Raw genomic sequence first — 13,283 nt, forward strand, 5'->3', positions numbered from 1 at the left:
ACACAATGATTAGATAGGATCGAGTGATTTTATTTCGCTATTATCGAAATAATTAGGTAATTGAACGACTTATTATTTATATTTAACGACTTCGATACAATAATGTAAAAGTTCCGTGTCCCTTCGTGATATCATCTTTACTTTAGGGGTGTATCTGGTATTTCCTCCGTTCATATTTAATTGTTATTGATTTTCTTTTTTATAGTGAAATCACAAGATTATTGATCAACATCTTACGATGTATATTTTCATTATATTGATATGCAAAAAGTTGTAGTTTATAGTACTTATGATATAATTTTGAATTTCTAATTATTATTATTTTTTTTAAAATTGAATTAAAGTAATTTATTTTAACTTAAAAGATTAGTCATATTAATTTTCAAAAAACGTAACATGACAAATAAATATGGTATGAAGGAATTTTTTGTTAACAAGTAATAATTCATGATTGGATGGCTCAGACACTTGACTTTTATGTGTTCTCTCTTTTTAGTAGGTGTGTTAAAGTCAACCAGTGACAAATAAAAATGAACGAAGTAATTTTAAATAGTTTTGTGGGTGTCTTAAATAGTTTTTAGGAATTTTATATTTAAGTTTATTAAAAATAAACACTGATTTTCATCAAATAATGATAAGTTTGATTCTTAATTTGCTTCACGAAATCACCATGGAAGTCCTGTCAAACCAAAGAAATTGCAACAACTAAAACAGCATTAACACTAAAAATATATCTCAAAAGTCTGCAATACACACCAAAAATACAGCTAAATATCTAAAATTGAAATACGATTCACCTAAATGTGAGTTCCCCAAAAAATAATTTTCCCCCCACAATTTCCACTAAATCAAACAATCAACATTAGTTAAATTTTTTTTTTCTTGACATACTTAAAAGATTAAAATTGTCCAAAACAGACTTGACCAACTATTGTAAACTTACCCCCAAATATAAAAAAACACTTATTTTCATTCAATTCTATCTTTTCATAAATTACCCAGGAATAGATTTTTAAGTTAGTTCTTCATTTTCTGTTATACAATTTTTTAAATATGTAAAAAAAAATGATGGGTAGAGCCTTTAATATGGGCTAGCTCTGTTGGGCTAGCCTGACCTAATTCGGGATTTAATAGGGTCGGTCTAAGATTTTTGAAAGAAAAGGACTTTTTAGCCTAACCTGAATAAGTTTGTTGATTAGTGGGGCTTGAGAAATATCGATATGGCCAAAATTAATTAAAAAATATAATATAATATAAAAATTAAAATTAAAAAGATTCAAAACTCAAAACAATTAGATTAATATTTCTATTTAGATATTTATATTTATACATGAAAAAAAGTTAATAAATACTATAAAGACAATTTTATTGGTCGATTTGATTAACGAATAGTAACATTAAAATCATGTAATATTATATTTTTTGATATTTGTGATAATATTTTTAAATTATAATTTATAATAAAATTTAATAATTATAAAAAATATAACTTTTTTAAAAATGCATGAATTAGCCTATCAAGCCTCCACGTATTTATGGGTTGAGCCGATCATTTTTTAGCCCACACAAAAAATGAACTAGTCCGCCCGAACCTATAAAATATCAAAATTTATATGAGTTATCCGGATGAAATAGGTTAGCCAATATTGACAACTCTGATGGATACTTGCACACGTCTAAAAGCATTATACCTTTTAATATATATTTTTTATTCCTAAACGCTTTTTCTTAAAAAAATAAATGACATGATCTGTCGAATACTTTGTTATAGACATCTACTTCTAGTCCATTCGAGACCGTCAAAATCTGGAGCAGGGAATTTGAAGAATTTAATCAATGAGTTGGGACTAAGTAAATATCTGTTAAATAAAATAATTTTTTAGTTAAAAAAGATCCATCAAACATTAAATTACTTTGAGAAGTCTTTCTCATGCACCACCAAACCCACACCCCTCCAAAAAAAAAATATTCTATTTTTCACTTTCTTAATTTTAAATTTAAACTATAACTAAATGTTTATCGAAACACATCTAGGTCTTCACTTTTTCAACCTAAAACATTACAATTGTTCAGGTAAGAAAAACGAACAGCTGATAATTGATACATATTTTAATAAATAATTAGTGATAATTTAAAATATGAAACTCAAAAAAATCGAAAATACTCTAAATGTCCAATCTATAACTTAATGTATTTTATGTGGAGAGCATTTTCCTTTTTGTACCAAACCTACCTTAGAGTATTAAATTACCGCCAACTTGTGCAGCCCAACCTAATTGTCATTATTGCTTTATCTAATTAAGTAATTTCTTATTCTCAACATCTTTTTTAATTCACTTACAAATGGAAAGAAAAAACGAATTAGATTTTTTTAAAAAAGAACTGATTACTATATATAGCAAATTCGGTGTAAACACCTGATGCGAATGCACATACTACATAGAAATGTATATTTATGTTGTGTGTAATCACCATAATTGGTCAAATTTATTTGTGCTTTGTTAACATAGTTACCAGCAACTGCCTTAATTAAAGCAACAATACAACAATGGTCTCTACTTTTTTAAGGTCAAATTGACACTTACCAAGCTAGACAAAAGAATAATTTAAGAGCAATATCCTCAAATGTTTCATTTAAGGCCTTTCCCTAACCAAAGAATATGTTACAAAAATGGCTAATACTATTATCAATTTTCCTAACCATCAATAGCCATATGAGAATTCCTAATATCTTTATGACCAGTCTCTGAAGCTGCAAAACCATAAGCTCCAGCAGTGGCAGCAAGGACAACAAATAATATGGAGAAAAGTTGGAGGTTTGCTAGCAACTCCCCTCGAACTTCGCTATCTTCTGAACGACACATGATATCGTCCCCTTTGAGTTGGCAACCGTCTGGCATCATAGGACCATACAGAGTGAATGCAGTTTGATAGAACCAAAGGCCTTGGAGTGCTACAGAAATGCCGCTAGCCAAGTCAACAGGGAAACTGGTGGGCATAAGAGCTCCAGCGATAGTACTCAATATGCATAGGCCAATGAGGAGGACAAGGATAAGGTGATAGTACCCTTCGAGGCCTTTGTGGGTTGTGGAGTGGAAAAAGAACAAGAAATACTCTGCAGAGAATGCTGTGGCAGCGATCAAGCAGAGAGCTCCTTCAGGCAAGGGAAGAAAACTGAAAGACGAAAAGCAAATTTATCGAGTTAAAGACTGATGGAGACAAACGGATAGTCATATACACAAAAATATTCAAAGTTGGGCAAGACAGTTCTTATATATTCCACACGATCAGAGTGTAGCATAGGTAACTCCTCAACCTCAAGGAGATTAATACAAGATGAAAGTAGGATAACTCGCGTTGGAAATGACCCCCCAAGAAAGAGTAAGGTATTAGTCATATGCCAAAGCAATGAACATATGTAGTTGCTTCATTTTGATTTTCACTCACTCACCAAATGATGGTGAATAATGCAAAGTTCCAGTTTTACTAAGTAAAGGATACAGAAACTGTAATTCCACTCTGAATATTTACTGAACTGCTGGAAATCAGTTATCGCTTCAAGGAAGAGTTTCAACTCATTGCATGATAGCACAACTAATTCATGCATATCTTGTCTAAATCGATTCTCATCAGGCTTTGAAAGCACATGTGATAAGGTTGATGATGGTTATAGTCATCTAAATTTGTTTATATCTTTGTTCATGTCAGATAAAAACTGATTCCAAAACACGTTCAGGAGCATGATTTCCAAGGATTGCATAAAGAAGTAGGCAATTTAGGGAATCCGGACCCCTGTTCGGTCAGCCAGCAAGAAAGATGATAACGAATTATTGATGTGGGCGGAATTAACATCAAATATCATTAATTTAATCTTACATGTATTAGTTCATCCAGAAACTTTAGATCAGTCATGTGGTTGTAATAGTATTATTTTCAAGTATAAGCAATGTTCATTGACTTGCAGACTCAAGTCTCATTCTTCAGATCGATTCTAGAACTTATGAATGGGACTACCCAGTTCAAGAACGTATTATCCTTTTAGAGAAATAAGAAAGAAGAAATTGATTTCTTTTCTTGAGCATGGCTCAGTAATGATTCCAACTTCCAAAGAATCAAATTTTAACACAATATATGACTAAACTCAGACTTGCAATTCCTACAGCCAGTTTCCAACTGCCATTACTTGTTATACCTAACTGGTACCACACTTATCTTGCTAGAAGAATGTGTTACAGTGCCTGCTTTGATAGCTTCCCTTTAACTTTGAAGGGTTGCTATTGCTTAAGACTAGAAATGCCTAAAGACGCAGATATCTAGAAACAGGAAAAGAGAAATAAAAAGATCCATAGGACAAATCAAGAAAGGGCAGTTAAAAGACTGGAATTTCGTCATTGTCCCGGGGAGAGGGAACGGAAACCACCTATATTTGCTTGCAATCTGTCATTTTCCACTTTTCTCATGGCGATGGTGGAGCAGTCTTCCTCAAACAGGGCTTACATGCATATAATTATTTCAAAGGTATGGTTACTTGATTTGCGCGCAATAACCCAACTTGACAGTATGTGACTTACTTGACGACATTTAGACCATCGTAATTCTTGACAAAATTGTATAAACAGCTATATCGATGCCTAAAAAAGAACTAAACAGTTTGTATGAAGTTCCAATAATTTCTAACTAGGCTGAAGAACTTAAAGTACTTCCCTAAATTTGACGAGAACATTAAGCAAAACTGAAAACTAAAAATGATTACAATAGGATATTGGACCCTCATTCAATCTTCTCATCATCTTCACATACAAAGAAAAGGTTCCAAATATAAGTTCTTTACAAATAGAAAACCCAGACACAATGCCTCAATCAGCAAATAATTACTATTGGAAATCAATCAAATTTATTATTTCACTCAACCTTCTATCATATCAAGCACCATAGCTAGCAACCTCGCAATTCACTAGTGATGACAGAGAAGGAAAAAGACTGGTTAACTAACTAGGAGAACGATTGTCTGGATTCAAATTTACTAACATATAATCAAAAATATTCTTAGGCTAACAAACACCAAAGTCAAGAAGATTGTGAATCAGGAAAACTAACCTGGTTTTCTCTGAAAGAAGCACAATTAAACCAAAGATGACGAACATGAGAAGCATTCCAGCATGCTCAAAGTTATTCATATGAACAGGATTCAAAGCCCCGTGAACGAGAAGTCTGAGGTGTGTCGAATAGAAGAGCTCAATACAGAAATCAATAAAACCTCCAATTGCTATCACATAAAGTTCCAAATATTTCAACTTCCCATCAAAACCCGGAACAGGGCTCCAAACCCTTACCCTAAATGACTTGGGATTTGATGAATATCTAACAAGAGCAGACCATATATGCCACACACCAATCACAAGAAACAGTGTCCCAGGAAGAACATGCCCAGGAAAAGAACCCATCTACCAAATTCAAGATTGACCCAAATCTTGAAACTTCTCCAACACAATATCACCAAAAGGAAAAACACACACTTTTCTAATATACCCCTGTTCTCTGTATTTATGCTCTGTAAAAAAACTAAAAATTTAGCTTATCTAAAACAGATAAGCTAGAAATCTGAGCTCCTTGTACAGTTAACTTTCTGTAAGAATATATTCTTAAACAAAAATCAATCCCCACCCAAAAACGATACTGCACAATCTTTGAAGATAGCAAACTCGTTAACTACAACCTGTTCCATAGAAGAACAAAAACAGCTGTTAAACTTAGTTGTGAACAAACAAAATTGGTCATTCACCAAACTACTCTTCCAAAGCAAATCATAAATCAACTTTTTTAACGAAATAATTTCTCAAAAAGCTGACTTTTGAATTGACAAAAGAGAAATTCACAAAAAGTAGGGAATTCCGTGTACTCAAGCCCCACTAAAGACAACTACATAAAAGTCAAAATAGTACCGCCCGTGGCGGAACCAACATTTTCGCCAAAAATACAAAAAAATAAACACACCAAGTAAGTCATATATATGTCAATAAACCCCTTAATTCTATCTAGCTCCGTTTTTAACCGCTTGAAAACCAAAGAAAATTCCACATTTCCAGAACTGTAATTATCAAGATTTGAAAAACCCAATTTCAGATCTATAATTTATTAACCAATCGCAGCCCCACATCAGTAAACAACCCAAAAAGAAGGGAATTGCTAAAACCAAGAAGAGTTGAGCAGCAAAAGGATTGTCACAGGGAAATTTAACGCACCTTTGTTTTTTGTGAATGGCCATAAAAGATAAGTGTTTGTTATTTGTGATGCAAGAAAAACGAGGATAAAAACTAAAAAGTAAAAGAAATGATGAAGAAAGTGGGGATCGGAGAAAGTTGAGATGGGGTCATAAGAGAAGACAGAGGTGACGGCAATTATGGCCGTATTATTGAATCTAATATTCTTTTTATATTATGGGGTCAGATTACTATATATATGTTATTGTGTTTTAATTTCTAATTTATTTTATTTTATTAAATTATATAATAATAAAAATTAATTAATTATATTAACTAGATATAAATACATAATACGAGTAAGTTTTTTTCAATAACTTTTGTTTTGTTAGCATGCGTTCTAATGTGGAATGTTACGGGCAATTTCTTTTGGCCGTACAAAATTTATAATTTCAAAAATATCAATATTAAAGTTAGACTTAATACATAGGTTAATATGAATCGAATAAAATAAATCGAGGAAGTACATGTTAGTCATGAATGAATGTTTTTGATTTTATTGTTAATGATTTGATCAAATAGAGTCTTAATATTACAAATTAAATATTTATTAATTAACGTATTTTTACAAAAATAATAATGGCTTCAATAACAATTTATCATTCTATTTATTTTTATAGCTAATAACTACAACTCGTTGTCACCTATTATTATTAATAATTATTATCAATATTGTCAACCATCAAAGTTATTCATAAATCACCGTTACCCATTTATTCATAATTGTCATTATCTTCAATTACTATTGATATTCGTAACTAATATCATCCCCATAAACTATTACATACAAACCATTACCAATAGACAAAAATCAACATCTATCTCCAATGGATATTCAAAGTTATCATAGCTAACTATTACCAATGGATGTATAATTTCTTAAAATTGTTTTGATATAATATTAAATTGATTTATTATGTTATTTGAATCTTCTTAAGATTCAATGTTAGTTCGAAAGTGTGTGTCTTACAAATTCCACTTTTAAAAGTTTAAAATTTTCAATTCTCCATGTTAGAATTATCTAAAGAAAATATTCGAACATTAATACCTAATATAGAAATTTCATTTGTAAATTTTTTGAATTCCAATATACTGTGCTAGAGTCTTTTCATATTTTAGTTAAAGTCGTATTTGTACAAATTTCATTTCCTCATTAAATACAACTAAATTAGCACAATCTTTTAAAAGATAAATACTTTCTCTATTTCAAAAAAAATTATTTATTTTTAGTCTGTCTACAAAAACTGATCTTTTTCTTTTTTGATAACAACTTTATATGTGACATGTTTAATATCATAAGATCAAAAGGGTAATTTTGTAAACTTTAATTTAGGACCACATGATCAGAAATCTTCTTTTATCATTTCCTCCGTTTCAAAAAGAATGACTTAGTTTGACTTGGAACGGAGTTTAAGAAAAGAAAGAAGATTTTTTAATCTTGTGGTTCTAAATTAAAGTTGTGTCAAATGTATCAAAATGCCCTTTAATCTTGTGGTTTTAAATATGTAACCTGAAAAGTTAAAATTAAACTATTGCCAAAAAAGGAAAGAGGTCATTCTTTTCGGAACACACTAAAAAAGAAATAAAATAATTCTTTTTAAAACGAAGAGAATATTTTAAACTTTTTACCAAATTAAAATAGATCATTATTTACAAAACGAATCGAGGAATAAATATTATAAGTGTCACGCAATTTAAAATGCCTTTTTTACCCATTTTTTTCTAAAAAAATCGTATCACTTTTTGTCCATTAAGCTTGTACAAACTCTAGGGACAATAATTTCTTTTAAAAAGTAGGAAAAAAAAATTAACGAAGGAAAAAGACAAAACTTGTATCATGATGATGCACGTACTGTATAATTACAAGGAAAAAGTAAATTTTCTGACGTGAGTACAATTACTTTCTTCGTCTATATTTAATTATCGTGTTATATTTTTTAAAATTAATTTAATTAATTTTTAAAATTATAAAAAAATATATTTTAAAGTGTTAATAAAATTCTTATTATTTCTTTCTAAAATTAGAAATCAACAAATTTAGATAAGAATTTAAACATTTTTTTCATTTGTAAAGTGCCTACTGGGATTAGCAAAAGAAACATTGAAACTTTAATTGAAGTATGTGGATAACCGTTCTGGAAAATGGATCTTAACGCCATTCATCGTTCATCAATTCGTTGAACTATGTCTTCTTTCTTCACCATCTCTCTTTGGGTAAAATCATGTGTCTCTGTTGTTCAAAAACTAGAGCATATATGTTACTCACTTTAACGGAAAGACTAAATAGAGACACGTGACACATTCTTATTCGTCGATCCAATATTTAATAAATGTCGGGTCGGTGGATATGATTATGATACGTGATATGCATTAGTATATATGCTCTAGTTTTTGGACGACGTGAACACCAATGTCTCAAAAGTATGACGATGATATCTGTATGATGTATATATGTTCTTTTTCCCTAATTTGTATGCCAAAATCTTCTACACACAACTTCAGTTGCTTCTCTTGAGCATCTTCTAGAACAGCTTGAATCCTTGAAAACATACTTGAAACTCCTTCTCGAAACCAAAAACCAGTCCAAGTTCCCCTTGGATGAAAAAAGTGAGATTATCTAACAGAAAGCTTCAACCATATTACAGGAATTGTAATACAAAATTATGCGATTAGACAATGAATCTATATTCTTGAAGCAAAGTGAGATGTTTGAATGAAATATGGTCAGTTCAAAAGTTGACTCGAGTAGGACATGGACTTGTAATATAATTTATGTTTTTTTCTTGTGGTTGGTGATCAACTTTGTGCATTTTGACTCATCTACCAATAACTCAATGCCTACATTCAAATAGTCATCCATTCAACTACTTGTACCAAAAAAAGGCTCAAGTCCCTTCATAAACACAAGGACATGAGCCTTCTCTGACTAGCTATTTTCCTGAAGGATCAAGAACCGTTTGAACAGCATCGGAATTCCTTATATCCGTCAGTTTTCCAACGGAAAGGGACATCAGAAATTGGAGAATTTCTGGTAGTGTGGTGTTCAACAACTTTTGAAGGTTAATATACATGTGTATTTACAAGTGTAACGAAATCAACATATTCACACCGTAAAGGGATTTGTTGGATAATGCATGAATTAAGAATTCTGCAATAACATAGGTCACAAAAGAACACAGATTTCTTCCTTCAAATTACAGGAGAAAGAGGGGAAATGTGCAACTTATAAACAAAACAATCAAGCTGATGGAAGGATGTCCAAAGCAACTTCTTTCAAGGATGGCATCGACTCCTGTTGATGCAAGCAGATGTAGCTACTTCCTACTCTTCGGAGAACTTTCCAAGGACCAGGGTAACACCTAGTTTACAAAAGACTTTTCAAAGTAAAAAAGGAAACGAGCAAAAAATTCAAGTGATAACAAAACAATCTAACAAACAGTACAGGCATTCGAAGCTTTGGTTAAAGAGATTACCTAAACAGGACTCCTCCATATCGTCCTTTAAAATTGTGAATATAATATACCGTCTCCATTTCAGGAAAAAGAGTCTTGGATAGTGCAGCCAGCTTCGGATAAAAGAATGGCGGATAATCTTATTTTGTCAAAGATAGCATGGAATACAGTAACTAAACATGAAACAATTGTTTAGAAGATATATTTTTTCTTCTCTGTAATTCTTAAAAGGCAGCAATATTTATACTACGATGTCCATCCTATTTCCGGTGCAATACGTTAGTCATTGCCACAATATGCAGACAATCATGCAGAGCAATAAGGAACTTCTATTCTTTGATCGGATTGAAGAGAAAAAGATTGGTGGTAAGAAAGGATACAACCAGATCTTATTCGGTCAAGCTCTCCGTTGAATATAATCAGTTTTCTAGAAGTGTTCGACACTGCTGCTTTGTATAGCTCTTCCACGACAAGCATCTCTACATTGCAAAAATAAATGATGACATCATAACATTTCTATGAAAGCGATCATTTGATGTACACTATATATGGTGCTAGAGCTTAATGTTACCATTGACATTAAAGTATGGATAGGCGACGACAAAGAGTTCATCTTCTGGCTTGACACGATCAGCCATCTTGACCTTTTCGGTGAAACCGAAATCTTCGAAAAAAGAAGGCTTTGTCAAATAGTCCAACTTAAAAGATGCTCCTCCAAAAATTGATTGTCTTGCAAATTTCACTTCATTAGCCTCCGGGAAAAACTGAAAGGTTTAATGCAAGTTTGATAGATCGCACCTGGTAGAGTAAAAGAGCTTAATGGGAAAAGAGGTGATCACAAACATTAACAGGGAACACTAATTTTGAAGTAGAAGAAGATGAAACTATTACGGAGCAATATGATAAGAGGAAAAAGCAACACCACTAGTTTTGTAGCACCATTCGTTTAACATAAATATGAAACATCTTCACTTCTTGTCTTAGTTGTAACAACAGCTTACATGTGAAACAAGAAATCAAGGTAGATTAATGCTGCGATATAGAGAAATAATTAACAACGGCAAAGCTCATGCATGGACACAACATAGATGGACTCTACAAATAGCCGAAATTTGGTTTATTTTGTATAATGTGGCGAATAGAAGAATTAAGCCCACACTCTATGCAGTACAGTACAATATTAAGGATTAAGTAACAGCTTTTCCCCCCAATTTTCTGAGTACTTCATTTATGGTTAAAATTTTCGTTATTTATATTCCGAACTACCAGATGATTGTTTCCTCCAATACAATGAAAAGAGCAATATCCAGCAAGAGAGCCTTTTTGAGACTCACAGTATATAGTATAAAATTCATTCGGAACCAGAGACTTACAATTCTAGTCTTTGTGGCTTTCTCTGGTATAACCAAGAGATCACAGAACTCACGTATTAGTTGTATACTTCCAGTCATTTCTATTCCACCCTCACCGTCACCTGTTGATAGTTACCACGATATTAAAATCACCTGACATGAATGGTAAATCAGTGAGCTAGTGTAGATTATACCGATCTTCACATGCCCAAATCAGGAGAAACTGCCATGTAAGGAGGACAATTAGGCATAACCTGGTACAGAACCCAACCCAGCAGTTGGAAATTCAATTTCCTGGTACAAGAAAGTGTTTGCTCTTTAAGTCCACGGAAAGTATGGATACTGTATTATTTCTTTTAAGTGTCGTTATCGCTTGAAGGCATACAGGGAAATTTGACTGACCATCAGTTGTCTGTTATCCTTCAATGCCAATTCAGTTGCTTCTTTAGCCTGTTAATCATGAAATTCCGGAATTATGATTGAAGAACTGCAGCACAGACTTAAGAAAGTGAAGTGAATAAAACGAGTATGCAATGAGCAACAAGATAAGCATTATTCATAAAACGGACATTTGATATAGAAAAAGTTTAGAGTGGTAGTGTACATCTACATACATTTCAAGAATTTTAAAAGATATCATGTAATGGACAGGAACTCCTATGTCTTTTAGTGAGTGTTTAATCATGTTTTCTCTTATAGTCTACGTTCCGATTTTAAGCCCCAAAAGTGGACAGATTTGGCTGTTGATAAGAGCCACATAAAAAGTTTCAGCTGCACATTTACAAACATAAATCTTGAGAAGTGCAAGAGCTTAACAGAAACACAGTCCGATAGATGGTAATCGGACATGATGTGCATAAAAAGGTACAAGCGGGAGCTTGACATTTCCAGATGTAATATATGAATTTGCAGCAAGAGGGATAAGAGCCTTCAATTATGAGAAATTTATAGTTAGCAAAAAACAGTTAGGTCAAGAACACTAAGTACATTAGCTTATATTAGGAATTCAAGCAAGTATTGGTTAGTCAGTCTTGTAGGCACACAACAATGCCTGTTCATAAGGGCTTTGGGATAAGAATCCACACGAAAAACAGTCTTCTCAAGGCAGCAAGAGAGCTACATGATGTGGATAGACACACCTTTTGTCCTGTCGGGATGTAATTCCCATTTCGGAAGGCGATCAAAGTGATATAACAGAAACCATGGAAAACATTAGAAAGGTAGAAAGTAGTTTTTACTTTTATCCAGAGAAAGCTAGCTACAACTAAAACAGGCGGAGCCAAGATTTGAATTTTACGAGCTCATAACTTGCCACCAAACTCATAGCCTGTTTTAATTATTGGGTTTGTAATTAAGTATGTATCCGTATTAAATGGACCTCCCAATACAAATATAGAGTCTAAACGAAAGTTATTGGGTTCATCCGAACCCATAAGTAATACTCTGTCTCCGCCCCTTGGCAAATAATTACCTTAATCTGCCTGCAATAGTTAAAGGAAATATGAAATGGTAACATAGTATGGTTAACAATAACTTGGTGGAAAAAGGGGCTTTTTAAAATAAAAAAACTTTTCCGTAGTAATGTTAGTGTAAAAAGCGGAGAATCTTAGTAGCTCAGTCAGTCCCGCGGGTTCAATTCCCCACCTTGTAATCCCTTCCCCCCATTTCCCCTACCCTTACCCACAATTTTAAGGGGAGAAAAAGCGAATAGAATGAATACTTGTTGAAGTAATTCAGTGTAGTCCTTAGGGAATGACACATCAAACCCAATTGAAGCAGCTTTATCACCAGAACAACTGATGACAAATTCTAAGTTTCTTGAAATCTTCACATTTCTCTTCAACTTAAACTTTCTCCAGCTGAAATCCTACAACATAATCCACAAAAATCAATCGAAATCGAAAAAACAAAAAGAAGTGTAGAAAGCATAATTGTGATTTTCTTTTTAACAGTAAAATAAGATTTACAAAGTAATCAACTTATCAAATGAAACAATTCTAAATTCCCTATAGAATTAGAAAAAAGGTTACCTGTGGAGTATGAGAGGAAGGAACTGAAACAGCAACTGTCAGTGCAGTTGGAAAAGTGGATAACCACATTTTGAATTCTAACCACAAGGACAGAGAGAAAAAAGAAAGGATCAAAAGAGTTGACAATAAAGTGTATTCCCCTCTTTATAAACTGAACAAAAAAAAAAGTTTATATCCATTATCATTGTA

The 13,283-nt window shown here is 32.3% G+C and overlaps 2 protein-coding genes across 2 annotated transcripts; both read right to left on the bottom strand.

Moving 5' to 3' along the window:
- Positions 1-2,452: 2,452 nt before the first annotated feature.
- Positions 2,453-6,414, bottom strand: LOC107026837 (transmembrane protein 45B). Its single transcript, XM_015227928.2, has 3 exons — positions 6,243-6,414; positions 5,098-5,716; positions 2,453-3,174 (listed from the first exon to the last, which is right to left on the bottom strand). The coding sequence occupies exons 2-3, from the start codon at positions 5,442-5,444 to the stop codon at positions 2,697-2,699; spliced, it is 825 nt and encodes a 274-aa protein (XP_015083414.1). The 5' UTR covers positions 5,445-5,716; positions 6,243-6,414; the 3' UTR covers positions 2,453-2,696.
- Positions 6,415-9,336: 2,922 nt separating this feature from the next.
- LOC107029017 (protein LOW PSII ACCUMULATION 3, chloroplastic-like) lies at positions 9,337-13,253 on the bottom strand. The gene is made up of 9 exons (XM_015230301.2): positions 13,095-13,253; positions 12,785-12,931; positions 11,467-11,514; positions 11,319-11,358; positions 11,086-11,186; positions 10,284-10,476; positions 10,093-10,191; positions 9,734-9,851; positions 9,337-9,619 (listed from the first exon to the last, which is right to left on the bottom strand). The coding sequence occupies exons 1-9, from the start codon at positions 13,161-13,163 to the stop codon at positions 9,499-9,501; spliced, it is 936 nt and encodes a 311-aa protein (XP_015085787.1). The 5' UTR covers positions 13,164-13,253; the 3' UTR covers positions 9,337-9,498.
- Positions 13,254-13,283: the final 30 nt, after the last annotated feature.

This window comes from Solanum pennellii, chromosome 8 (genome assembly GCF_001406875.1).
Source record: "Solanum pennellii chromosome 8, SPENNV200".
In the NCBI taxonomy this organism is placed as follows: Eukaryota; Viridiplantae; Streptophyta; class Magnoliopsida; order Solanales; family Solanaceae; genus Solanum; species Solanum pennellii.

Coding starts and splice junctions, on each gene's coding strand:
- LOC107026837 (XM_015227928.2), bottom strand. CDS start 5,444: ATGGGTTCTTTTCCTGGGCATGTTCTTCCTGGGACACTGTTTCTTGTG. Junction 3,175..5,097: donor CTTCTTTCAGAGAAAACCAG/GTTAGTTTTCCT, acceptor TTCGTCTTTCAG/TTTTCTTCCCTTGCCTGAAG.
- LOC107029017 (XM_015230301.2), bottom strand. CDS start 13,163: ATGTGGTTATCCACTTTTCCAACTGCACTGACAGTTGCTGTTTCAGTT. Junction 12,932..13,094: donor CTTCCTCTCATACTCCACAG/GTAACCTTTTTT, acceptor ATTATGTTGTAG/GATTTCAGCTGGAGAAAGTT. Junction 11,359..11,466: donor AGGATAACAGACAACTGATG/GTCAGTCAAATT, acceptor TTCTTGTACCAG/GAAATTGAATTTCCAACTGC.